This window comes from Punctularia strigosozonata (genome assembly GCF_000264995.1).
Source record: "Punctularia strigosozonata HHB-11173 SS5 unplaced genomic scaffold PUNSTscaffold_18, whole genome shotgun sequence".
Classification (NCBI taxonomy): Eukaryota; Fungi; Basidiomycota; class Agaricomycetes; order Corticiales; family Punctulariaceae; genus Punctularia; species Punctularia strigosozonata.
In genome coordinates this window covers 274,008-299,120 of record NW_006767450.1, presented here as the reverse complement: position 1 = coordinate 299,120, position 25,113 = coordinate 274,008, and the positions used below count along the sequence as shown (strand labels likewise).

The window sequence follows — 25,113 nt, the reverse complement described above, 5'->3', positions numbered from 1 at the left end:
GGGCGACACCGTGGATGAACTGCGAGGACCATGTGTGTCATAGCGATTGGTTTATTTGCATGAGCATGATATAGGTGTATCATTATCTATCCAAGAATTAGTGCAACGCTCATGCCGATCAGAGCTGTCAGCAGCAATCCATTGTATGCAGCTCTGTGCGCAGAAGAGCGGCTCGACCCCAGCGAGCCAGTCATCCCTGACGAAGAGGAACCTCCTTGTCCTGACGACCCAGCCGCCCCGGACGGCATTGCCGCTCCAGATGTCATTGCCGGAGACGAAACCCCTTTCCCCAGCGCCCCGGAGTCAGAACCGCCGGCCACCATTGCTGACCGATCAAAATTGAGGAGGACAATTTCCGTGTCTTGTACATCCACGCCTGCGCGAATAGTCGAGCGCTCCATGATCTCGTCCCCGGAAACTCTTCCATCGGGCGTCTCGTATGTTTGACCGCCCCACGCCAGACCGCTCTCGTCATCTGCATGCCTGAGAAAATAGTGATCAACGACTGATCGAAGGCCTAGACGGAGGTTCATACATACCCAATCGACAAGCGCTTGATAGTCATGGTCCCATTCAAACTGGCAGATGACAGATTCAGATCGACATGAACAGTGTTGCGCGAAGAAGTGGTGCTCAGAAAGGCGCGAGAGTTGATTAGTACCGCCCGCATGATAATGCCGCCTTCGTAAAATGCGTAGCCAGCAACGTCCGCGTTGGATATATCGAGTTCGGCTACTTGAACGCGACCAGAGGAGCCCAGGGCTTCGGCGGCGATGATCATCCCATAGTATGCTGGCTGCACGTGTGGTGCAAGCGGTTGTGCGAGGGCAGAGCCATCCAGTATTGAACGATTGAGTGCGATAGGTTGTATGAGGTTGTACTTGAACCCGATGCCGTTATGGAAGAAGAGCCGTTCAATGCCGATCTGGCTGGCATGGAGAGCATAGTCCAGCAGCCAAAGAGTGGCGCCAGCAACGTTTGAAACGCCCGGAGCCCCGTGGCAGGCGTAGGAATTCGTCTCGCCTGTTTTAGCATGAGTAACGGCTTTCATGAGAAGCATTCACACGGTACCCAGGATGTAAATGAGTCCTTTCGCATGCACCGCAGCAATGTCGGGTTTGAAAACGGTCAAATTTGATCGGATCGTGGCCTTGTTCATCAGTGCTGAGAGGAGCCCTCCACTTCCCGCGCAGAAAGAACCACTGTAATGCTAGAAGAGGATGAGTATCGACGAGATCCCAAAAGCTTCCGTGCTACCGACATGTTGCGAAACTGTCTGGACGATTTTTCCTGGCGCCGACTTCAGAAGCCCGTGAGAGAAGATAGCTTGTGGAGAAAACGTGGTATCCTTGTGGGAAGATTGCGCCAACGCTCCCGCGACAAACTTGGGGCCGCTGCCCGTTGGAGATAATCTAAGAGCATTTGCCACGGCACCTGCGACGCTTGCCCACCTTAGCAGGAAAACGCAAGTTCAGCTGATGCCAAGAGCACCTGTGGCAGAAACTCACTGCTGCGTGTATTGGGCGACGTTGAACGACTTGGGCCTGAGCCCGTTCGTGGTGTACAGGTCAGCTTCGTTGCCGACTTCAATGTATTGAAGCTCGACATCCGCGCCTGACGCTGGGAGAGAAGCAAACGCGGCTTCAATCGCTGATGCCTCAGTAACGGCATTGGCGGGATTGTTCTGTGTAAGGAGAGTGGGTGCTCAGCAACTCGTGTCGTTATTTGCAAAGCCTGGTGCATACCGCGCCCAAATTCACGCCGACGATCATATTTGTTCCTGCCAAACCGGTCAGACGCATAGCAAGCGAGATTGTGCCCAATGGACTACCTGATGGCAACTGTGCGACAGCTTTATAGAAGTCGTTGCCGACAGTAATCTGCGTGGCTTGGAAGGTGTCAGAGGATATGCACCCTTTCAAACGTTCACCACCACCTTCTGGATAGGGTTCAACGAGTGAAGGAGGGGGGAAAATAGCTTCCGAAAACTATCAGAAATACTGCTGAGTATATGAGTCCGCCATATAACATGGGCAGCATACCTGAGTCGCTTCGTTGAAGACGGTGTGATCTTCGCTATTGGCGCCAAGACGTATCCATGGAGGTTGCCCTGCAAGTTGGGCCACGTTGTCAAGGGTGTTGAAGAAGAAATCGTTTCTTGACGGAAATCCGATCCAGTCCCTCCACCTGTCTTGCTCGATCGACAGTGAAATGAGAGAACGAGAGACATTGGCGGCGCCATGGGGGACGGACGCAGGTACAGTTACTTTGACAGTCGTTGAACCTGCGGCACGGGAGGCCAAGAGAGCGACGACGAGGGGCAGGTTGATGACGCCGGCCGCGCAGAACAGCATGTTGCCTGCAAATTATCCAGTCTCCCATGAGCTAGAACTTAATAACTCGTGTCGCAGGCTCAAAGCAGTACATTCGGATTGGCAGAATTAGGCAGAGACGAGCACGGTAGGGCGGAGAGAAGTGTCGCTTAGCGTTACTGCAGCCAAAGGTGTTTTTCTTCGGTGGGAGAAAGGTCCTCGGAGCGATGCTCTGTTTTGGGAGTTCATTGCCAAAAGCCCCGAGGTTTCAGTGAGTTCCATTATATCATAACGACGTCGACCTCGAAGGACGCGACTGCAACCTGACGCTGTGTGACTGCACGCATAAGGACTGTGGTGGGATCCCGAACAGTGAGAAAACTCCGCCCTCGAGGACAACCCGAGGCTGGGAACGCGATCGACGAGGCCTGCGACAAACCGCCCAGCTTAGTCATCAGTTCGGTCTTCTTCTGCTCGCGATAGTACTCTGCATACTACGCTATCTGCACAACTCTCTATATGGCGGCGCTGCCAGAGATACAGAAAGCGATCCGATGGCATCCCCCCTCATACGATATACGGGTGGAAGATATTCCCATTCCAAGGCAAGCACCCTAATGGCACATGTCGACGCCCAGTTACTCATAGCACACCCCCTTCCAGCCTTGAACAGCCTGATGATGCGATCATCAAGATCAAGGTAGTGTCCGTAGCGCCGATGAGGCATGGTCTCTGCAAGGCGGTAAACATGCTTACTGGATGAAACAGTAGATGCGCCAACCGTGGCCCGATCCCGATTGATGCTTGACTACGATTCAATTCAGCTTGCTGGACTATGCGGAAGCGACCTGCATATCTATCGTGGTCACGAAGATGTTCACGAGGAGTAGGCTCCCATCTGTTTATGGCGAACTGGTGCTCACCATGCGTGCTTGAACAAGACTTGTCTGTGGGCATGAGTTTATCGGAACAGTAGTTGCGCTCGGCAGCAATTTCTCTCCTTCTCACGCGAAAGGGAGACCGCAACTATATTCAACGCTAAAAATAGGGGACGAAGTGATAAGTCCTTTCACAGTGTCGTGTGGGGAATGTCAGTAAGTCAGCAACGGATTCGCCACGAAAGATTGTATGATCTCGACCTCATTGGGCCAATATTTTACAGCTTTTGCCGCGTGGGCTTTACGTGCAGATGCATACACTCAAAGTTGTTCGGAATTCATGATCTGCCGGGAGGTCAAGCGCAATATGTTCGCGTGCCCAAAGCCGGTGGGACACTCTTTCGCATCCCCGGTGGTCGCACCGGCGTCCACGACGCCTCGTATCTCCTACTCGGTGATATTTTACCGACGGGGCTTTTTGCGGTAATGCAGCTGTTGCAGAACCAGAAGATTGCGCCGATGCTGCAAGGAAAATCGTGGCCGTTGAACGCTTGGCCTTTCCACCCTAGCAATACCAAAGAAGCATACGGGGCCGAGCTTCTTTCCTCTCTTCCTCTCCTAGAGAAAGATCGGTCGCTCACGATCGCCGTCGTGGGCCTCGGACCCGTCGGAATCGTACGTGCCGGCGAAGCTCCCGATGGAGCATTCACTGACGCAGCAACTGACCTTCTCAGTGTGCATTTGTCAGCCTTCTGGATGCTATCTCGGAGACATCGCGCCCTTGCCCCGTTCGGCTGGTTGCCGTCGATCCTCTGCATAGTAGGAGGGAAAAAGTGCAAAAAATACACGATGCCATGGATGTCAAGTATAGGCTGGGACAAAATGACCTAGTCATCGCGTCTATTGAAGATGCACCCGGGGTAGTGGAGAAATGGACGGATGGCGTAGGCTGTAATGGAATCCTAGAGGTTTGCCCAAATCTCACGGTCACACGAGCCTGCTAAACCCTGTTCGCAGGTCGTTGGGAATAACAGTGCTCTGAGTCTCGCTTACGATCTCGTTCGACCTTTCGGAATCATATCTTCGGTCGGCGTGCATCAAGGCCCGCCATTACCGTTCACCGGTCGCCAAGTGTATGATAAAAACGTGCGATTTATCTTGTCCTTACTGCATGAGTCACAGGCGGACTTAATGATCATATTCGACAGGTCTCCTTTGATTTTGGGCGGTGCCCGGTACGTGCGCTCTTCCCACTCGCGTCCGAAGTGCTCTCCAGACACCTTGGCATTTTCGGGAGCGTCGGTCAAGGTCAAAGCCTCGTTGAGCGTATCGTTGGTTTTGATGAGGCTGCACGCTGGTATGAGGAGTTCGATAAGGGACGGTGCGGCAAGGTAGTCTTTGATCCTTGGAAATGAATGGCCGCGGAGATTACACGAGTACGGAGAGAACCGACTATAGTGCGTTTAATATCCTTTGCTGCTGCACTGGATCGCTCAGTCTTGTCAGTAATATGCCTTTGTCTCTTTGTATTCCATTCAAACGGACAGTGCGACTTCTGAAACGCGTTTGAGACATGGAGCGACGGGTCTCGCCACGTTGTCTCAGGTCATATGAGACATGGTAGTAGAGCCTCGGCAGGTCCACGACGGAATCGCATGGCCATCAGCACCGTGCATGGACGTTATTGTGAACGCAGTGAATGGTTCTACCTGCCCTGGGCACTCGAGGCAGCCTGTACATGATACTGGTCGTAGCCTCCAGGAGCTCGCAGCTCGTGCTACTCGTCTCACCCTCCCCAGTTCTCGACTCTCAACTGGCCGCGTTCTTGACTCTCAACTACCCGGAGCACTTTGGGGTTGGCAGAATGCATACTTATAGGGCCTGCTGGGGTCGCACATGGTTCCCAACGGTCGGGTCTCTTTGGATCCTTAACGAAGGCTTGTTGGTTCCTCTTCTCGTTATTGCGGCACTCTCTGCGCGCTCCCTCGAGTTGCGCCACATTCGAACTGGAACACTCCGTTGCCAGTCTGGCCTTATTTCGGCAATCTGCCGTTGGGCAGGCCATCTCAGGCAAAGCATAGGATGGGATAGGTGGCACTCCGGATCCGTTGATGGTACACAAAGACACGTTTCCAAGGAGGAGGAGGAGAAATACTGGCGCGAGTCGGAACCGTATCGGCTGTATCTTGCAAAGTGCAGTGCGCGACATTGTGAAACGGTGCCGATAGTATCTTCCTACGAGGCGCGACTACCTCCAATCACCCACACACGGCGAGGACATAAACAGAAATCGTCCCTTTCATGCGTGAACGTCATTTCGGCGAAGACCTTCTGCAAATGGCACCGCCTCGTCTTCCCTGACCAGGTGCGTTCACCTTGCGTGCGCCGCCACGAACCGGAAAGGGGGAATGTGGCAACTAATATGCAGCACATATAGACCCATCCAAGCCTCCGCCAGGCGGAAAAGCTTATACCCACCTTTAGTGCCGCCGATCAACGAGAAATGCGCCGTATTTCACGCATGATGCCTGATGAACAACTGCTGAGAATTCAACCCGACGGGGTCTCCCCCAGGTACCGCAAGAGGTGGAATCGATGGTTGGCGAGGACAGAACACGAGGTCGTCGTAATATTCCGATGAAGCCATTGCCTCTTCCTCGTCGGCGTCATATCTGACCCTTCCGCATCAAGTTACGCCTCACCCTTCTCTTCTCACCTCCTGCACCCTCGGACGGGCCCCACCGCAGATACGGTACGTTGTCCTTATCCATGCCCGCCACTTCTCCACCAGAGGACCGGAAGTCCAGCATCCCCCATACAGGGAGCTCTTGTTCGCCCTTGACTAACACGCGACATGACGCAAGTAAGGAGGGTGGAAGCGGCGTGAGGATCTGCAATGGTTTTTCGTCCGTATGCTCCGACGATAGTTGAACAGAGCGGATGAGTGCCAAGCCCAGGCAACTGGACAAGTTGGGCGAGGGAGGGGGCGCTGCCTGGACGTAGGGTATGCCGCCGGTATGAACTCTTGAATCGGATGTCGAGTCTTCAGCTCCAGGTTCGCAGCTGACAAGGGCAACGAGGGCGCCGTTCAACACCCGAACGATTTCAGTCGGAACCACGTCTTCAAACCCCGCGCCCGCTAAAACAACTTTGTCCAGCGCGATGGAAGGAAGTACCTCGTATGGTGGCAAGGCACATAAGGGCAAGGAGGAATTCCATGAGGAGACCATCAAGAAGGCACCCGAAGAGTTAGTTGAGGCGGAAAAGATGCCGTAGAAATAGGATAACAAGGACAATGTTCGTGCGTCGGCGGGGCGGTAGTTCGTAAAGGCTGGACTCAATGGAGAGATGGCTGGCTCGAGTATATATCGGCGGTTGCGACCCTCTTGCAGGAAGCCTATCGTGCTACTGTAACCGTACGGGTCGGGCAAGACTTGGATGTTCGATATATCGTCGGGGTATGAGGGAGATCGAAATTCGAAGATGCACGTAGGGTCGAGCATCTCTTCAATGCGCGCATTGAGGTCCGCACCCATCCCCTTCGACCAGCCCATCGTGTTCACGACCAAAGGTATCGCGTCTTCGATCAGCTGGTCTCCATCATCGCCGTTGGCAGGACCTTGGACGACATCCCCATCAAGAAGGAACGTCGCATGTTGCACTTCGAGCCTATAGCTTTGTATCAACGCTTGGATGGCATCGAGGTATAGTGAGGGCAATGATCGAGCGGTAGACGAGCCGATGTAGTGAGCACGGAACGGCACCGTGAGGTGTGTGAAGGCGGGACCTGGCCACAGTAAACAGTGATCATACGGAGTGAGCGTCACTTTCGGACTAAAGGGGGCACTCAGAACCGCACCGAAGACAGGTTGTTCGATGATGGCCAGTGAGACCATGCCTGGCGGTGTAAACTCAGACTGACCGAGATCACATTCGAGGAAAGCGGCACGTCGGTAGCTGAGTTGGATGAGGGAATAGCAGTGTGAACAGATATCTACGAACGCAAAGTGTAACGACTCACTGCCCGAGCAGAGTGTTGAGCAACGTTCGGGAAAAGTTACTCTTGCCCACTTTCTTAGGCCCTCGTATCAAATAAACAGGAGTCCGTACTGCATCCATGACCTGTACTGAATCGTGCCGCGCTTGATGTGGGAGTGCGTCTTGCAATGCCACATTCCATGAAGGAAGGATGCGCAGAGGATGCAAATCGCGAGCAGCATTGGTTATCTGGAGAGTAATTGTTAGTGGCATTGGATGAATGCGGAAGGAAAACGGACCATGTGGATCCCAGTGAGACCTATATCGTCTGTGGATTCATCTTGCGATGTCCGGAAAGCACCAGAGAACAAGCGGCAAACTTTGGATAGATTCTCTACGCCTGTCCGAAGCTCCTGGATGACGACCGCGATCCTGTTGCCAACGATGGCCTTGATCCTCCTTGGCAGGCACATATCCAAACCCTCAACTGCAAGTACCGTGTCCATCTTCAGAGCGCGAATGGGCGATATAGGGGAGAGACGAGAGGCGAAGACGCGATGCGAGGTTAGAGAAGGTCGTAGAGTCACATTTTGGAGGGAAACGGCCCCTCGTAGTATGGTCAAGGCGTAGGTGCCGATGAGAGATAGGGTCTCATCCGGGACTAGTAGAACGAAAGTTGCAGGGGAGGGCGAGGCGATACCTAAGGCTGAGACTTCCTGAGGAGTGAGATGGAATATGTTCTGGTCGCGAATCGGCCTGAGCGTTGATACAGGAGGGATGTCATAGCACGCAATGGCAGAGTGAATGGGAGTATCTTGTATCTCTTCGTCGTCCGATGAATCAAGGAGTGCTCTGCTGGGTGACCATGCCCTCTTCCCATCCAGAAAGCGTGTCGTGGCAGAGGGAACGACCTTAACGACAGAGCTTTCCTCTGCCGCTTCCATCTCGAGGTCGCTTCCGATGAACGACTGGTCTGAGTCGTCCTCATGAATACTGGACGCAAAGGAAACTATATCGGGATTGTTGTAAAGAGGGGTTACACCCTCTGTCGCTTGCGTAGTAGGCACAAGTGCCTTCCTCCTCCGCTTCTTCCTCGTCGGCTGGGGCGTACTGCTCGGGGTAGAAGCTTGCTCTGACTTGCCGGCTTTACCAGAGGCCTTCCGTTTCTTTGGCGGCTTCATTGGCGTTGTATTGGCTTTGTTGATGTTTCCATCTGGGGCAGGGGATGGTATAGTAGCTTCATTGGCTTTAGCAAATGCAGCCTTGCGAGCGGCGACGGCGGAGAGCATCAGAAGAAACCTCCTTTGCAGAAATTTTGCACCGCATTTTGCTCTTGCTCAATCTCATCATGGCATCTACATCCAGCGCTACATCTACGACAACAAGTAGCGCAGCACCGTCCCGATCTGTGCTGTTTGCTCGGGGAACTATCGCCCGTCTGGCTGTGTGGCCCGCACTGCGCGTAGCCGTCGAGCAGGGCTGGGGTGGACCCGCATCTGCTGAGAAGCGCACCTGGCTCGCATCCGTGCTCGTCGACGCTTTCGAGGAGACTCATCCCACTCCCGATGCGGAGTATGTCACGGAGATGCTGCTACAGATAATGGAGGACGAATTCGACTGCAACTTAGAAGATGATAGCGTGGAGGGCGTCGCGCGCGATGTGGTGAAAATGTGGGAGGATGCAGAGGCGGGGAGAGAAGAGCACATAAAAGCGTTGGAGCAGCAGGCAGAGAAACTGAGGGGAAGGAAGATCGACGTAAAGGTAGAAGATGCGATTGCGGAAGGGAGCGATTGGGAGGATGACGAGGAAAGCGGCGATGAAGACGTCGAGATGGAGGATAGTGATCAAGCGCCAACCTTGGTGCCTGCGAGAGAAGCACCGACGAAAGAAGAACCTGAGGTGGATGAAGATGGCTTTACCCTCGTCAAAAGCAAGGGTAAAGGGCGACGATGAACGTACGGGAACTATTTTGCAATCATCCGTTGTCAATGTACTGATGTTGTGTTTGGCAGCAACGCCCTCTATGGTAGTGGACTCGATCGAAAAATAGCTAGGCTGTCGCTGCCGATCTAACCTCGGCCTGACATTACTATATGCCGTACGCTGATATTGGCTCTATCGATTTGCTCGTTTATGTTCATCGTCAATTTATAGAACGAGATGGTGAAATCGCCGCATGGCACACAATCACTTGACGCCTATGCATGGCTTTGTGTCGCGCCATTGACGCGCTAGTCTACGCAAGGCCCGATGATACTGCATCCATTGACGTTCAAAGTGCTATATTGCGGCGGACTTGAACGCCGTTATATGTATAATCCATCTTAGCACAGAAACATGATGCTTATAGCTCGGTCTTGGATAGCATCGGAGCGAGTCCGCCCATGCATTGTCGCGAATTACCCGATGAATGCTAGTAGTTTATATAGGCGATCGATACAGTACACAAAACCCTCAATCGCTATCGCTACTGCTGGAATCATCGTCGCTCTCTTCATCGTCGTCCGTTCCACTCTCATCGTCGCTCTCCTCCTCCGTGCGCTTCTTCACCGCGCCTCCTCGTAATGCCGCCATCTGGCCCGCAAGCGTGTCCTCATCGGGATCCGATATTTCATCCTCCGCGCCCTGCTCCTCCGCGGACAACACAGACAGGTCGTCGATCTTCAGCTAAAGATATGAGGGGCGGAAGCAACGTTCAGCAATCCAGGAATGGATCCGGGAAGACTACGACGAATGCGACGTACCGTAATGTCCCGTTGCACCTCCTCGCCCACGAATGTGTCGCTGACAAAGTACACTTTCCATGTGTAAAGGCCGACGTTTGGTGGCGCCTGGAACTGCAGTTTGTACGACCGGTAATCGCGATCCGCGCCAGGCTTGGCAAGAGGCACGTCGGTGATGCGCATTGGTGGGACGACTACCTTGTTCATCTTGTCGTCTGCCAGGACGAGCCACCACGAGGGCTTGCGATTCTAGTATCAAAGGTGATGTGAGCTGGTGAACAATAGGTGACATGCTGGGAATAAGCGCGTACCGCAGGCCAATAGGGAGCGTGCGCCCAGCCGACGGTGTCCTCTTGTCCTTCGGGTAGCGGCTCCGCGTCGCGTTTGCCGGTCAGGAACTCGTAGTCCTTCTCGTCGTTCAGCTTCACGCGCCGCTTCACGTCCTCTACGTCCTCCTCTTCCTTCTTAACGGCAGTTGATGCGGCAGCAAGGCCAGGGGGCGTTATCCGCAATTTGACAACGAGGAAGACGATTGCTTGCGGGGTAACGAGGCGCTCGCCGATCACTATTGGTACGGCACGGAAGTTAGCAAAAGGTGTGAGCTGGGTAAGAGGAACACGATACCTTTGAATGCGATGTCTACAACGTCCAACTTGCCCCACTTTTCCACTGCCTTCTTCGCTTCTGCCGCTCGCGCATCACCCTTAGCCTCGAGCGCGGTCACGAAGTCTTCGAGTCCGTCGGCAGTGGGTGCTAGAGCCTTGGCTTCATTCTCTTCGATCTTGGGCAGTTGCGCAAACTTCAGCGTCTTCGGCGTGACAACAGACGAAGGAGTGGGGGGAAGCGCTTGAGCGAGGTATGCGTGCAAGCGCATCACGTTGAGGGTCGGGAGGAGCCAATTGCGGGCGATAGATATGGTCAGGAGCGCGTTGAGGAGGAGCGGTGTGCGGAGGAGGACATCGGCTTGGGCTGCATCGATAACTAGTCAGCAAATATTGAATGAGGCGGCGAATTACATCTCCCCGTACCTGCTACAAGAGATGAATCCTGAACCGGCAGCCGCAAGGCGTGCGCGTAGAGCAACACTAGCGCCCGTCTCCGCGCGTCCAACACATTGTCTCCCACCTCTGTCAGCTTCCGCACCTCCAGCCACTTGGCCCCGAGCTTCTCCTCGATCTGCTTCTCAAGTTGCTTCAACTCCTTGTTCGCGTTCTTCTTGCCCGTCGCGGCCTTGGTCGGCTCGTATGAGAACGCTTTGCCGAGGGCGCTCACAACGTCCTCCATGCCGCTCTCCTCCTTCAGACTCTTGAAGAAGGCCGCAGCCGTCCGCGCGTTCACGCCATCCTTCGTCTTCTGCCTGTTCCCGAACCACCACCGCCCGACGAGCATCGGGAGGGCGCCACCGAACACGATGCCGTATAGGCCGAGCACCCAGATGTTGTTCTTGCCCTCGATGACCCATACCGGGAGCGCGATGCCCATAGAGAGCTCCTGCCGGCCGTCGGGGTTGCCGTACTGCTCCCAGTTTTTGCGGATCGTTTCGTCAGTAAGCGACTTGTAAGCCTTCGTGATCTCGACGAAGCGGGCCTCGACCATCTCGATCGTCTCGTTCACGGCGAGCTTCACCTTGTCAGGGTGGCTGATTGGGCCAAACGGCGTGAGCGAGATACAGTGATGTCAACGTGTATGGACGCACAATTGCTTGGAGAGTTTCTTGTACCGCGACTTGATCTCCTTTTCTGTGGATCCCTGACCGCAATATATGAGCACTCAAATGTTGCAACAAGGGAACAACCATAGACTCACCGTGCTGATGCCGAGAATTTCGAATGGGTCATACAGCTTGTTGTCAAGCTTGGTGTTTGCCACCTTCCATGCGAGAAGGCCGAACACGGTCCAGCCGAGTAGTAAGAAGATGGCCCTATTGACCGGCGATCAGCATGCTTCCTTGATAGTATACTGGTCTAGCTGACTTGGCGCTGAGATTTGGCAGGAATGACGATCCCTTTTCGCGCTTGCGCACGCGCTCTCGTTGCTCGAGACATGGCTGGCACTGGCAGCCGGTGACGACTCGTTGTTTATCTAAATATAATTATAGATCGGTGCCGGTTTGGTACAAGGCATGGCGTTGCTACGTACTGGATGAGGGCGATATCGATGAAATGGTAAACGGCACGAGTATGATCGCCAGAAATGTGAGGATGAAGTAGAGGGCCATGCTGCCCGATTCATCGTAGTTGTAGGTCGCCATCGTGGCGCAGTTTCACAAGTTCCGATTCCCCCAGAGAGATTAACGAAAGGTGGGGGAGAAGCAAGTGAACCCACGGACGGGGACGAAGACAAAGACGAGGATGTGCGCTGGCAGACGGCTGACCCAGAAACAGGACGGTGTCGTGGCGTAACACCTAACCCTATATCAGGGTCCGTGCTATTGGCGTTTTGCTCCCGACCATCTTCCTCGCGCTCTCGCAGGTTCACGGATGCCCTTACCTTCGCGTCTACGGGTCAGTTCGGAGATTCCTAATGTCTCGCTCAGAATATGGCTCCCAGTACCCAAGGAATGTGAAGATGTTGCGGACCTCAAGACCGTTTTGTACGAACGGGTCCAGGAGTTAAAAGCCGGAGGATTGACCATGGACGCCTTCGAACTCGTGCTTGACGAGTTCAAGCTCTTGGAGGACAGTCCTCTTGACATACTTAGGGACGGCGACCTAATATGGTGAGCGCGCTCACGCATGACGGATCAACCGCCTGTTCTGACGCATACTTACCACAGTCTACGATCGAAGACGCGTTCGCTCAAGCGGAAGGCGAACGAACAGGGTGAATCCTCCTTCAGTCAGAAATGAGATACCCATTGCTCAAACCACCTCTTTCAGATACAGAACCTGTGCGCAAGAGACCGAAGACGGCTACCGCTCACAACGCGCCTCCCGTCACGAAACTTGCGAGCACGCCCGCCCTCAAACGCGTTCACCAAAGCAGCTCTTCCTCTTCGTCAGAGTCCGATTCGAGCTCTGACCCATCGCCCGACTCGGACGGCAAGGACTCCGATTCTGACGATTCCGACTCTGATTCTGAGCCCGAGAGCGACAGCAGCTCGAGCTCGGCAAGCTCGTCTTCGTCTGCACCGACCGTCTCCCCCTCCAAGCCCAAGCAGGCTCCAAAAACACGACCAACGCATTCCGTCACAGCTACAATCAAACCACAGTACGTGCGGCCTCTCGTTTCCTATGTGACACTCCACCGACGGACGTGAGCAGTCATACAACTCCTAACCCCCTGGTCCAACCTCCCGCCCTGCGCCGACTACAATACAGCGTCCCGCCCGGCCAAGGCAGTACCGCGACGCAGAACCGGAACGCGCGTAGGCGCAAAAAGCGGCAGTACGACCGCGAAGCGCAGCGTGCCTCCTCCTCTATGGCCCCCTTGCCGAGCCTGGCGTCCACCGCTCTACCTCTCAGCGCAAGCAGCACTCCCGCTCCACTACCTACTGAACCCGTCGCGGGCCCGTCTTCGGCGCCGCAGCGAGCACCCGTGAAACCTCTCACCGGCGCGGGGCCGTTCATGATGTCGTCTCTGAGCAACAAAAACAAGAGGAAGGGGTTCAAGCAAGCGGCGATTTCTGCGCCCGCCAAAATCGTGTTTGGGGCCACGTCCGAAGGGCGCAGCGATGGTGTGGAAGGGAAGAACGCATCCACGTCTGCGTCCGCGAGCGCGCCTGCACAGAGCTCTGCGGCTGCGTCGTCGAACGCGCAGACCCATGCTTTGCCGCGACTTGTCCCGCCGTCTGAACTCCAAGCGATGGGACAGGTGCCGCCTAACGTGTTTGTGACGAGCGTCGACGTCGAGGCGGACGTGAACCACGGCAAGAGGGGCAAGGGCAAGAAGAAGGCACGGGACCGGCTAGTGCAGCCTCACTGGCGAGAAGAACAGCATGAGGAGGAAGAGGAACGGGACGTGCAGGCGATCACGCTGGACTACGGCGTTGAGGAAGGGGAAGAGGGAGGTGGCGCTGGAGACATCGACTGGAGCCGCGTGGAGTCTGGCTGGGAGACGTTTGCGCAGGCGCTGGACCAGAAGTTGCTGGCCGTCGGACAGCTCGTCGGGTGGATGGCGCTCGCGCTCGACCCGCGGACGTTCACGCCCGAGAACTTGGTACATCTGGGCCGCGTCGTGTCCAACGAGGAGGCTACGGGTGAGGTAGTGGTGAGACAGGTCTTGAGGCCGGAGGAAGTGGAGGAGGGGGCAGATGCGGAGGGCGAGGAACTATGGGTGGAGTGGAGGAAGTGTATCGAGGAGGGCTGGAGGATTGTGACGCTGTAATTTGCAGTCAATGCTTCCTAGTAGCTGCGCGGGTCTCTCCGGCTCCCTTGCGTCATATTATAATGCTCCAAATACCGGACGAGCGTTCGGTGAATATATTCGCGACCTATCTACTGAACGTATTCGAGCGTGGGAGTATACCGCGACCTTCCGGATTAGGAAGGAGGCACTCGAGGCGGCAGGTAAACACGGAACGCACGACCAAGGCAACACGTTTCGTGCGTACAAACGTCTCTTCCTTCCCGTACATCGACCTCGACCTGCCTCCCGGACGACGGGGTGCCGCAACTATCCTGGTTTTCCGGCGATTTCCCCTGGATTTTGGACGTTTTCGCAGACTTCGAGATGGGTGGAATCCAACGAATTGCGTGCACGGATGGCAGGGTCTGGGTCGACGGGATGAGGAGCTGGTGGAGGAGATGGTGATGTGAAGGTGGAGGTTGCTTGCGGTCGTTGCGGGCGCTATACCCGCCTCAACGCCTATGCGTTCTACCATCCACCTTCGACGCTTCGTAACAGCAACGAACAGCCGATCGAAACCGCGTCGTACATTTCGACTGAAGCCGCGCCGGGACTTGCCACTGCCCGGGCAAAGCGCGGGGGCGAGGAGGAGAACATCGGGGTCGGCGTGACACCGTCACGCTCGGTCACGCGCTTGCGCTTGTCCTTCCACCACGACCAACACCGCCGCGGCCACCGCCTGCCTTAGCGCCCGGCCACCGAACATCTAGGACAAAGACGAAAAACACAGACGACGGGGCGTAACGGCCCTGCGATGCAAGACGACGGGAACCAGTGGACATTCCTGCCTCTCCAGCCCCTCTCGCCTCGCCACACCGTCGCGCCGCCGACGCTGCAAGACGTCCTTCTCAGCACCGACCAAGCTCCCCAACCGATCCCCGAGCCCGCATACACTCACCCAGCCCCGGCGCCGAACCACGTCACGCCCAATCGGCTCACCATCCGCCTCCCGCCGCCCCACACTTCACCCGCTCACCATCCAACACATCTCGAGACCGTTCCAGACATGCCTGAGACGCGACGCGCGGCACGCCACCGCCAAAGCGTAGGCGAGCAGAGCCAGAGCGGACCATCGGGGTCCGAGTACAATGGCTCCAACTCGTCCCATCACATGGACGAAGACGACATCCCGCACAAACAAGAAGACGAGGAACAGCCGCCGGTGATGAGCCGAACGCGCAGTGGGCGGCCCGTCACCAAGAAGAACTACCAGGAGAGCGACACCGACGACATGTTCGAAGAGGAGCTCGAGGCGGGCATGCAACCGCGGCGTCCCGCGACGAAGAAAGGCGGGGCCGCGAAATCGAGAGGAGGAGTGAGATTGATACAGAGCGACGATGAGGGTAGCGGTACGCCGAAGGTATCGGCAGAGGCGGAGGCAGAGGCGGATGGACCGCGATACTCGCTGCGTGCGCGAGGCGGGGACGGCGGACGGGCGGGCAGTCGCTCGAGCGGCGGGAGCGACAAGACGGCGGGCGGGCGCGCTACGCGCTCGTCGGGCAGGCTAACGCGGACCCGGCCAGCGCCAGCCCCCGCGCCCGCCGCTACGTCGATGCGGCGCACGCGGTCGAGCGCGCGCCGCTTGCAGGAGGACGACGGCTACGTCGACCGACCGAGCAGCGACGCGGACGAGGACGCGGACGCGTCGTTCGAGAACGCGCCGCCGACGGACCCGTCCGAGCCGCACGACGACGACGATGCGTACGGCGAGGAGGACGCGGACGGGGACGTCATCGTCGGTGGAGGCGATGACGAGGTTGGCGGTGATGACGAGGGCGTCGATGCTGGAGGCCGTCCTTACCGCCTCCGCAAGAAGCAAAAGGTCAACTACGCGATTCCACCCCCGCTCGAGGAGCTGAAGGCGCCGCCGCCTCCGAAACGGCCGGCGAAGCGTGGCGGAGGGAGGAAGGGTCCGGGATGGAGCGCGACGGGGGCGGAGCTCGATCGATGGATGCGAGGTTTCGTGCCCGCCGGCGACGACTCGGTGCGTATATGCAATCTCCGACGTTCTCCTGTCTCTCCGGGACTGACGACGTACCGCGGTAACAGGACTCGGATTATGCGCGTACACCCCGAAAACCGTTCGGCCTCGGCGTTGCAGGCGCAGGTTCGGGTGCGGTCTTTGCAGGGGGAGCGGGCGCTGCTGCGGGCGGAGGCGGGCTGTTTGCAGGAGATCTGGCGGCTGCCGCCGGCACGCCGAGCAACCTGGGCAAATTGGGCGACGCCGCCCTCGCCGATGCGGATCCTCTCGGAGTGAATCAGAACGTCACGTTCGACGAGGTTGGCGGTCTGGACGATCGTGCGTCCTTCATCCCCCGAACCTATGCGGTCGGAACTGATGCTGCCTCCAGACATCAACTCGTTGAAGGAGATGACCCTATTACCGCTCCTGTACCCCGAGGTATTCCAACGTTTCGGCTTAACGCCGCCGAGGGGCGTGCTGTTCCATGGTCCACCGGGGACGGGCAAGACCCTTCTAGCGCGTGCACTCGCCGCCAGCTGTCGCTCAAACGGCAAGGGCATCTGTACGTGTCCATCCTTCCATATCTCTCCCTTCAAACTCTGATACATTTTCGCTCTTAGCATTCTTCATGCGTAAAGGCGCCGACTGTCTTTCCAAATGGGTTGGCGAGGCCGAACGCCAGCTACGCCTCCTCTTCGAAGAAGCGAAGAACTCGCAGCCGTCGATCATCTTCTTCGATGAGATCGACGGCCTCGCGCCCGTCCGATCCTCGAAACAGGATCAGGTCCATGCGTCGATCGTCTCCACTCTCCTTGCACTTATGGATGGCATGGACGGCCGCGGCCAGGTCGTCGTCATTGGCGCCACTAACCGTCCAGACGCCGTCGACCCCGCCTTGCGCCGCCCGGGTCGCTTCGACCGCGAGTTCTACTTCCCGCTGCCGAGCTTGCCCGCGCGCGAGCGGATATTGAGGATCATGACGAAGAAGTGGGAAGGGTGGGAGGGCGAGGAGGGCGAGGAGCGGGTGAGGGGGCTTGCCCGGCTGACGAAGGGATATGGGGGTGCGGACTTGAGGGCGCTGTGTACGGAGGCGGCGTTGAACTCGGTGCAGAGGCGGTATCCACAGATATACAAGTCGACGGATAGGCTACTGCTCAAACCGGAGACGATCGGGGTCGAGCTGAGGGACTTCATGATCGCCGTGAAGAGTATGTGTTTATCGTGGCGCCGGTTTCCTGCGACAAGATTGCTGACAAGATGTTCTTAGAGCTCGTGCCGTCGTCTGCGAGATCTGCATCCACAGCTGCGGCGCCGCTACCAACACAGCTCGTGCCATTGTTGGAAGATGCCCTCGAACGTGCTAAGGGCGTGGTGGACAAAGTGATGCCAGTCAGTAAGAAGCGGACTGCGCTCGAGGAGGCGGAGTGGGAGGACGAGAGCCAGGAGGGCGCGTTGGAGCGCGAGCTCATGCTGCAATGTACGTTCGCCTTGTGCTTGACCGTGAAGCCCACGGCTGATTACTGAGGGATGCCTAGCGATGGAGACGCTGCGAGTGTACCGGCCGAGGGTGGTACTACATGGCGCTCCGGGCATGGGACAGAGCTTTGTCGGCGCTGCTGTTCTTCATCACCTCGAGGGATATCACGTTCAGAGCCTTGATCTCGGGAACCTCATGGGCGACTCGACGCGGGTACGTCGTATGGTCGTCGTTATAACCATCGGTTGATCATCTCGCTTCTTATAGACGACGGAAGCTGCTATCGTCCAATTGTTCCTGGAGGCAAAGCGGAATCAGCCGTCGGTCGTGTACATACCCTCCCTCGTCGGATGGTGTGCTGCAGTCACCGAGACCGCACGTTCCACGGTCCGTGCCATGCTGGACACGCTCGCGCCAACGGATCCGATCCTGCTCCTTGCGGTCGTCGACGGCTCCTTTGCGTCACTACCCCGTGATGTTCGAGCATGGTTCGGACCCACGAAGGAGAACAGGGTGCTGCTCCAAGCGCCGAGTGCCTCCCAACGGGAACGATTCTTCGAGGGGTTGATCAAGGACATCTATCGTCCCCCGAACCAGTTCCCGGATGGCATCAAGCGGAAGAAGCGAGTGCTGGAAGAGCTACCCGTCGCCCCGCCACCGGAGCCCAGGCAGCCCAGTGCAGCCGAGTTGGCCGTTCAAGAGGAGCACGACCAGAGGACGATCACGCTGCTCAAGTTCCGTCTCGGTCCTATCCTCACGGAACTGAAGCGCAAGTTCAAGCGGTTTACTAAGAGGGCAGGGGTAAGTGCGCTCAAAGTTGAACGTGTGCTCAGCCTCACACCCTTTTTGTAGGAGGAGTATGATCTCAGCATGGGCGAACCTGGCACACAAGAGGTCGTCCCGGAACCCGAGCAAGCGCTCGCTGTGCCTCAGCCTGTGAATGGAGACGTGCATGTTAACGGGTTCGCCGAAGCGTCACAGTCTCAACTGCCGATCGTGCAAATCGAGATCGACGGCGTTCTCCAGGAACAGGCTCAGGTCCAGATACGGCCCAGGTTGTTTGATATGGATTTGGAGCGCATACACCACGAACTCTACAAGAACCGCTACCTAACACCTGGCGAGTTTCTAGATGACATCGGAAAGATCGTGCACAACGCAGAGGTCATGGTCCACGAAGATCCGGAGCGACTGTACAAAGCTCAGGCCATGTACACTGCCGCTGAGGTCAGCATGCACGACTTCGACCCGCAGATGCGGCTGGAATGCGAGCGGATGGCCCAGCGAGAGCGGAAACGGAGGGACGAGTGGAAGCGAGAACGGGAGAAGGAGAAGGGCAGGGAGGCGAACGGCCTGGCACCCGCGCTCGGCACTAGGCGGAGTTCGCGACACAATGGGCAGCAACTAGAGGTTGAAATGACGGATCCGGTCCTCATCGAACGGAGGTTAAAGAGGCAGCGATCAGGCGATGGAGCTGGCGACTCTCAGGCTTCCGGCTCGGAGGGTTCTACTGGACCTTCCGCCAAGCGGTCCAGGATGGGCAGCCCAGATGACCTTGATCTGCTGGGCCCGTTGCGGGCTAACGGCGTTCGGTTTGCGGAGGACATGCAAGCCGTCGAACCGCTTCCATCACTCCAGCAATCGCTCTCGGAGGTGGCTCCGCCGCCAACGATACCCACACATTCTCAACAAAATGATGATCCGTTCGCTATGCCGACGTTCATGCCCCAACCTTCCGCGTCTATATCGTCGCTACTTAACCCCACGAGCCCGGTGGAGATGGCACCTGCCGTGCATGCCTTCCCAGCACCAGGCATCATACCGTCTTCATCCACCCTTCCTGTCCATCCCATACCAGGTCAAGAGGCTGTCGAATTGCCACAGGCAGAGTCCACAGACGACAGCGCCGCTACCACCGAGCCCGAGCCCGAGCCCTCTCAGGCGCCCATGGAGGTCGAACGAGAGCCGACGCCTTTGCCAGATTTCGTGATCGACGACGCTCAGGTAGAAACGCTGAAGACGACGCTCGTTACGAAGACGGAATCACTGGCCATCGAGGAGCTGGAGCAACTGCGGGCGACCTGCCTGGGGATCATCTGGCGACATCGATCCGACTGGAATCGCGCCGGCTTGATCCAAGAACTCACGGAGACTGCATTGGAATATGTGAATGACCTCGCAGTGGATGCTGCTTCACCAATATAACCATTCTCACGTCGATGTCTATCATATTTATCGCAGCGTGTAAATACTGTAACAATGTCTGTAATTTAACAAACCTCTTGCTTGATAATACATGATGGCATCGGACGCAAATGGATCGACATGGCGCACGAACGCCTTGGGTAACTCATGAAAACAGTTACGCCGTATAAACATCGTCTAGATCACATCTCGAAGGATTCGGCATAGAACTCTACCTCCGACACGGTGCAGACCTTGTCGTTCCGTGCGACGGCGAGGTTGGTGGCAACCGCCGCAGCACGGGCATCGGACAGCATGGAGTGTGGGCCGCAAGCTTGGATGGCGTCAATTCTTTTTTCGCCCCAGGACGACTACTGAGAGAGGCTCACATGCAATACCCAAACGCCCGACCGTCTTCGAAGACACATCGCGGACCAGGTCGCCGATGTTGGGACGGCCGTACACTGGCTTGCAACGCTCGTAGAGCCCAACCTCGGATCGCTCTCCCTTGCGTTCCATATCGCTATCGCTCTCTTGGCTGACGGGACACGTGTTGCTGATGAACAGCATGACAAAGACTTCGAGGTTCTTGTTCGCATCCGACGCGTCCAACACGTCCCGAATCTCTTGCGCAAACCAAGCGAGATCATCTGCCAGGAAGATGGTCAACGTGCTGCACCGGGGTTAAGGTGGGTATGTTATCTTACCACTTTGTCGCACGACCCAGATTAGTTTGACCTCGGCGCAGAAGCTGCTGTCGTCCGCAAGAAGAGCCCGAACGAGTGGCAAGACAGCCGATGAGGAGCGCCGCGTCGCACAGTCGCACTCCCAGGAACGTCTCTCCGCCGTACGGACCGTCGATGATGACACGTCCCGTCCACGTTTGGGCAGAGCTCGTTTGCGCTCTCGCGAGCAGGCGGCCTGTCATTCCCGTGTGAGCCCGGGCGAGCACCACCAGACCCGACTCGTCATCGGGCAAGGACGCGACGGTGAAGGGATGCGTGGCCCACGACTGCAGCGAAACGAAACGGAGGTAGACGTGTTGGCCTGGCGTCCAGCGCGTGCGCGTTCGTACGCTGATCATGACGGCCCTGTTCCCTGCGACATGGACTGTAGCCGAGTCGAGACGGGTGAGCAGTCGGGTCCGGAAGAGGATAACACCATGTCGGAGGAGGAGGGCCGCTGCCCACAGAGCCAAGGTTGCCCAGCAGTATGCCCAGGAGTCCAGGGTATTCCCGCAATGAAAGAACATCCCGGCCAAGAACACTTTATCATCGCAAGCAACTGGCTCCGGGGGATGTTTGCTTGGTAGTCAAAGCTTACTGGAGGCTGCCAGCCAATGCAAGATGTAGAAGACTTCGTAGCAAGCGTTCCTGCGTAATCTCACAATAAGGCTGTGGAAGGGAGAAATGTAAACGATGCGTACTTGACGATGTCCAACGACATGAGTGTCAACCAGATGAGCGGAATCAACGCCCAAAACCCATTGCTGTATTCTGCGTTGGTCTTCATAGTATACCAAAGCGGCGCTTGCCTGTTTACTCCCTGATCAACGACAAAGTAGGAAATTCTGGACGCGAAGAGATACCTACCTATTCGCACGAATGAACATGGCGACGGTGTGCACGATGCTCATGAAGAGGCAAAACCACCCAGCCCACACGTGGAACGATCGCATAGTGTGCAGAGGTTTGTCTGATTTATAAACGGTAAGCGCGGGTGGTGGAGGCAAGCGTTGCGGGCTCACTGGTGACATAACCAACGAAGTTGACCCTAGTGCCGAAAGCGCTGTTGTGATGCCTATCTGTGAGGTCCGACAGTAAATGATTGTATCGCGGTACTGACTAGATGAAAGGCATGGTCGCTGTCGCCGCCCACTCGGAGCGCAAGCCAAGAGGGCTGCTACCGAAGTTGGGAGGACGATAGCACGGCCTAAAGCCCCATACATAGCCCATGGTAAAAGCGAAGAAAACGATCATGAGCGTCAAGGGGCCGCAAGGCGGCAGGTACCGGAATTTAGTGAGCAACACGCCCTTGAGGAGAGCCCGCGGCCGAGGTGGGATCAGTGACAGAGAGGAGCTGCGTGTGGCGTCCGGATCAGAACGATGAGACTGGCTTTGACCGCCGAGGGGGTTAGTACTTGCCTAGATGTCAACTCGATGCGTCGATGGCTGCCCGTCCAGGAGAAAAACGCGACGAAGCAGATGATGAACCATATCGTCCAGTGTCCGTACTTGACGGTCCCCGCTGGTGTTGACGAGAGGATTGTCAAACGACACCAGTACGCTCCAGGAATGCTGAGCTTACCCCAAGGATCATGATACTCCTGGCATAGTGTGAGCTCGGCCGAGGTGGGCACGTAATGTCCGAACAGCCAAGAGCCGGCGCCCTTTGTACCGTTCGGGTACGTGCCGTTGTTGTTTCCTAGCGCGCAGGCGAGAACGGAGTCTGCCCGCGAACCGGACGCACCGGAGCCCATGGACATCATCTTGCGTTGTGTGAGTGGATGGTACACGGGGCGAAAGGTGTTGTGGTGAGCGGGAGGAAGAGGGGCCGATGTTGATTCCAGCGGAAACGATTGGGCGTGATAAAGCTTTTATCCTCACGGTACTCAATTCGTCCAGCTACGCAGGGAGCCGGACCGACTTACGCACAAAACGAACAACCGAACTCAGAAACGACGGCTCGCTGACCTGTTTGATGACGGTGATAATGCCTATCTCATTTGCACGTTCACGGAGAATCGGTACCAAGTAGCGTTCGTAGTATAATGGGATCTCCTGCGTCAATAGTTTTTGTAGCTCGGCCGTCTCGAGCGAGGAGCAAAGCTAGCCGTCTCCAACCACCTCCGTCCATTGTCCGCGTGCAGGATCAAGTGGTGGATAAACGGAGCGCCGTAGGGAGGACGGAGCATGTTCCAGAAAAGTGCGAATCAGAGCCGCGATTCCGAGCTGACAAGGGCGATCACTAATCGATAGCAGCACGAGCATATGGCACCATCGATCGTGGGGAGATATGCTTGGCATCCGGCGGCCATGGCGCATGATAACGACGAGCGACAAGTTGACGAGGAGGGATGCCCACGAGAGTGGAGGGGGTTTCAGCCTGGTGGGCACGCTCAGTGCTGGGGCCGGAACAACTAGCGTTTGCGTGAAGGCCAACCAGCGATATTGTAAGTGGCCATTGGCAACCGAAGTTCCGTAGCAAGCGCTGAAAGAGGCAACCAGCACAAGGGAAGGAAGACCGGAGAGGACGACCCGTCAAAAGCTTGCACCATTCTCTCGTTGAAGAGACAGTACTGAAGATGACCGAGGCCTCCGTTCTGAACGTCTTCGAAAGGGATCGGTGATTTCAAGGGAGCCGGTGGTATATCGATGGCCGAACCTGATATAACGCGCTAGTCAGGGAGGAGGAGGAGGATGAGGAGGATGAGAAGTAAAAGAGAGCTTACCGGGCGTTGATCGCAAGGTCCTTTAAATCAGCGAGTCATTTTGGCGCTCCGCATTTCTGCGATTGGTCCAGGCTCCGCTTCTGACGCACGCGCACGTGCCTAAGCGCCTATCGGTGCTCTACCTCCCTCGACTGTCGCTTACACCTGGCCAACCAAGGAAATCGGACAATGAAGATAAACATATCGCATGTCGAGGACGCGTTGAGCCTTCGGTCGCCTGTCCTCTGACCAACAGTACCCCCTGAAGAAGGACCTGTACCACCGCCGCCACCGCACGTACCACCGGAATGATAATATCCACAGCGACATTCATGCCCAGAGCGTGTGACGCAGTGGAGAACGGTGCAATGGTGCGGGCTGTTTGATCCACGAATCGAAACCTCGACTACCTGCCTCTCGTATTGAGTGTGCGTTTGGCAGCGGCGCAGCTACTTGACCAAACAGACCGTCAGGATTACGACAGTGGCCCGTGCGAGTTGATACAGGGGAAAGAAGGGAGGAGGGCATGCTTCATGTCGGAGGGATGGAGGTGGATATGATTCATTGCAGAAGTGAGAATGAAGCCCCTGCGTCGCCTGATGTGCCCCGGAACACGTTTCTGAAGCCCGATGAAGCGTTATCGAGGGACGCATTGCGATATGAGCCTGCGAAAGGCGCTTCGAGGCGAGCAATACGATGTACGAGCGTGCGTCATGCCGGACCGAGGGGAGATCGTGCGCTGCATTCCTCCAGGAGGTTTCATTCTACGAGTGTACGTTGCGCGGGCGAAGCGGCGAGCAGCTGCAGAACAAGGTCGCGAGCAAACCCGCTGTTCCCGATTTCCTGTTTGGGACGGTCGCTCGCATGGCATTCACCTCGCGAATGTTGATCATGACCTCCGTTGTGCCTTTGTCTGGCGACCGTCGAAATGAATTCATCTCGCGGACAGAACAAAGATTATCTGTCTATCAACGCAGCCGGCAGATGAGAAATGTCCGACGGCGAAGGGGACCGACCGCGTCTTTCTGATGCACAGCGCAACCTTGTTCTCCGCCTCGAGGCTGCTCCCCAATCAGCGTGGGCCCGGCTGTGGCCTCGTTGTCCCAGCGCCGCCGCCCTTGTACACGTTGGAACCGCGCGACGGGGCGGGACTATATCCCTTTCGTCTTTCTTTCCTCGAGTCACCACGAACGTTCAAAAGCACCATCCGCCCACGCGATCGCTGCGATTGCGCACATCGACCCGCCCTACGACCAGCACGACCAGCTCTAACGACGCCCCCCACGTCCTATCGCACAACCGCGTCTGCACCAACAGGAATAGACCGGCACCGGAGGATCCGCGCGTGCGACGATGATGTCCGTCCAGCCCCAGCAGCAACAGCAACAGCAACAGCGGAACCGAAAACCCGCCGGCCAAGGTATGTTCCTGCCCTTCCTCGGCCCCTCCTCTTCAGGCAAGCCCGGCCTGGCACACCGGGTGGCCTCACCTTTCGTCCAAACCTTGGCCATCTTCCCACTCCGCACCTCTCCTTCTTCACACCGCGCTCCCACTCCTGTCTGCCCCTTCTCGACCCTTTCGTCGGTGTCCCCGATCCGCGTTCTGTTCTCGATCGCTGATCCCACACCCGTTCACAGCAGCCATGATCGGCGCGATGCAGCAGCGCGAGCAGTCGCCCTCGCCGACGTACAGCGATCGCCAGCGCCAGCCGCGCACCGTCAAGGCCGCCTCGATGCCCATGATCCCCTCCGTCGGCCAGGTCTTCGCCGGCAGCGGCGTCCCGCTCGTCGTCCAGGGCTCTGCGCAGGGCAGCAGCCCGA

The 25,113-nt window shown here is 56.9% G+C and overlaps 9 protein-coding genes across 9 annotated transcripts; 5 read left to right on the top strand and 4 right to left on the bottom strand.

Annotated features, from left to right (window-relative positions):
* Positions 1-86: 86 nt before the first annotated feature.
* Positions 87-2,625, bottom strand: PUNSTDRAFT_108442 (uncharacterized protein; the record flags this gene model as incomplete). Its single annotated transcript, XM_007388396.1, has 10 exons — positions 2,426-2,625; positions 2,043-2,359; positions 1,937-1,988; positions 1,832-1,888; positions 1,746-1,780; positions 1,509-1,684; positions 1,262-1,451; positions 1,072-1,210; positions 540-1,023; positions 87-483 (listed from the first exon to the last, which is right to left on the bottom strand). The coding sequence occupies exons 2-10, from the start codon at positions 2,352-2,354 to the stop codon at positions 87-89; spliced, it is 1,842 nt and encodes a 613-aa protein (XP_007388458.1). The 5' UTR covers positions 2,355-2,359; positions 2,426-2,625.
* Positions 2,626-2,831: 206 nt separating this feature from the next.
* On the top strand, positions 2,832-4,605 carry PUNSTDRAFT_116533 (uncharacterized protein; the record flags this gene model as incomplete). Its single annotated transcript, XM_007388395.1, has 8 exons — positions 2,832-2,917; positions 2,976-3,012; positions 3,137-3,198; positions 3,254-3,406; positions 3,475-3,865; positions 3,925-4,158; positions 4,208-4,336; positions 4,399-4,605. 8 exons carry the CDS (start codon positions 2,832-2,834, stop codon positions 4,603-4,605), a joined length of 1,299 nt encoding a protein of 432 aa, XP_007388457.1.
* A 1,195-nt stretch (positions 4,606-5,800) lies between these two features.
* On the bottom strand, positions 5,801-8,264 carry PUNSTDRAFT_93035 (uncharacterized protein). The gene is made up of 4 exons (XM_007388394.1): positions 7,468-8,264; positions 7,212-7,417; positions 7,050-7,147; positions 5,801-6,977 (listed from the first exon to the last, which is right to left on the bottom strand). Exons 1-4 carry the CDS (start codon positions 8,110-8,112, stop codon positions 5,857-5,859), a joined length of 2,070 nt encoding a protein of 689 aa, XP_007388456.1. The 5' UTR covers positions 8,113-8,264; the 3' UTR covers positions 5,801-5,856.
* A 252-nt stretch (positions 8,265-8,516) lies between these two features.
* On the top strand, positions 8,517-9,492 carry PUNSTDRAFT_108435 (uncharacterized protein; the record flags this gene model as incomplete). The annotated part of the gene is made up of 3 exons (XM_007388393.1): positions 8,517-9,124; positions 9,182-9,267; positions 9,324-9,492. One exon carries the CDS (start codon positions 8,517-8,519, stop codon positions 9,120-9,122), a length of 606 nt encoding a protein of 201 aa, XP_007388455.1. The 3' UTR covers positions 9,123-9,124; positions 9,182-9,267; positions 9,324-9,492.
* A 131-nt stretch (positions 9,493-9,623) lies between these two features.
* On the bottom strand, positions 9,624-12,188 carry PUNSTDRAFT_108433 (uncharacterized protein; the record flags this gene model as incomplete). Its single annotated transcript, XM_007388392.1, has 9 exons — positions 12,032-12,188; positions 11,866-11,974; positions 11,699-11,813; positions 11,589-11,641; positions 10,921-11,531; positions 10,517-10,861; positions 10,204-10,457; positions 9,914-10,141; positions 9,624-9,836 (listed from the first exon to the last, which is right to left on the bottom strand). The coding sequence occupies exons 1-9, from the start codon at positions 12,141-12,143 to the stop codon at positions 9,624-9,626; spliced, it is 2,040 nt and encodes a 679-aa protein (XP_007388454.1). The 5' UTR covers positions 12,144-12,188.
* Positions 12,189-12,370: 182 nt separating this feature from the next.
* PUNSTDRAFT_146548 (uncharacterized protein) lies at positions 12,371-14,218 on the top strand (the record flags this gene model as incomplete). The annotated part of the gene is made up of 4 exons (XM_007388391.1): positions 12,371-12,611; positions 12,669-12,715; positions 12,772-13,102; positions 13,156-14,218. Coding segments are annotated over 4 exons (1,682 nt in total), but the record flags the coding sequence as incomplete, so codon positions are not given.
* A 250-nt stretch (positions 14,219-14,468) lies between these two features.
* Positions 14,469-19,953, top strand: PUNSTDRAFT_108432 (AAA-domain-containing protein). Its single transcript, XM_007388390.1, has 8 exons — positions 14,469-16,223; positions 16,289-16,538; positions 16,591-16,764; positions 16,823-17,410; positions 17,470-17,679; positions 17,738-17,892; positions 17,947-18,480; positions 18,532-19,953. Exons 1-8 carry the CDS (start codon positions 14,994-14,996, stop codon positions 19,882-19,884), a joined length of 4,494 nt encoding a protein of 1,497 aa, XP_007388452.1. The 5' UTR covers positions 14,469-14,993; the 3' UTR covers positions 19,885-19,953.
* A 32-nt stretch (positions 19,954-19,985) lies between these two features.
* PUNSTDRAFT_146546 (uncharacterized protein) lies at positions 19,986-22,348 on the bottom strand (the record flags this gene model as incomplete). The annotated part of the gene is made up of 11 exons (XM_007388389.1): positions 19,986-20,197; positions 20,253-20,513; positions 20,571-20,617; positions 20,682-21,129; positions 21,187-21,236; positions 21,290-21,397; positions 21,456-21,558; positions 21,611-21,651; positions 21,709-21,896; positions 21,968-22,110; positions 22,171-22,348. The coding sequence occupies 11 exons, from the start codon at positions 22,346-22,348 to the stop codon at positions 20,067-20,069; spliced, it is 1,698 nt and encodes a 565-aa protein (XP_007388451.1). The 3' UTR covers positions 19,986-20,066.
* A 530-nt stretch (positions 22,349-22,878) lies between these two features.
* PUNSTDRAFT_146545 (uncharacterized protein) lies at positions 22,879-23,852 on the top strand (the record flags this gene model as incomplete). Its single annotated transcript, XM_007388388.1, has 3 exons — positions 22,879-23,035; positions 23,091-23,208; positions 23,269-23,852. 3 exons carry the CDS (start codon positions 22,879-22,881, stop codon positions 23,300-23,302), a joined length of 309 nt encoding a protein of 102 aa, XP_007388450.1. The 3' UTR covers positions 23,303-23,852.
* Between the last annotated feature and the right edge of the window lie 1,261 nt (positions 23,853-25,113).

Bases quoted from the DNA above. Each gene is read 5' to 3' on its own strand.
- PUNSTDRAFT_93035 (XM_007388394.1), bottom strand. From the start codon at position 8,112: ATGGAAGCGGCAGAGGAAAGCTCTGTCGTTAAGGTCGTTCCCTCTGCC. The intron at 7,418-7,467 runs GTCCGTTTTCCT...ATTACTCTCCAG, and splicing joins GTCTCACTGGGATCCACATG to ATAACCAATGCTGCTCGCGA. The intron at 7,148-7,211 runs GTGAGTCGTTAC...CATCCAACTCAG, and splicing joins CTCAACACTCTGCTCGGGCA to CTACCGACGTGCCGCTTTCC.
- PUNSTDRAFT_108432 (XM_007388390.1), top strand. From the start codon at position 14,994: ATGCAAGACGACGGGAACCAGTGGACATTCCTGCCTCTCCAGCCCCTC. The intron at 16,539-16,590 runs GTGCGTCCTTCA...TGCTGCCTCCAG, and splicing joins GGTTGGCGGTCTGGACGATC to ACATCAACTCGTTGAAGGAG. The intron at 17,680-17,737 runs GTACGTTCGCCT...AGGGATGCCTAG, and splicing joins GCGCGAGCTCATGCTGCAAT to CGATGGAGACGCTGCGAGTG.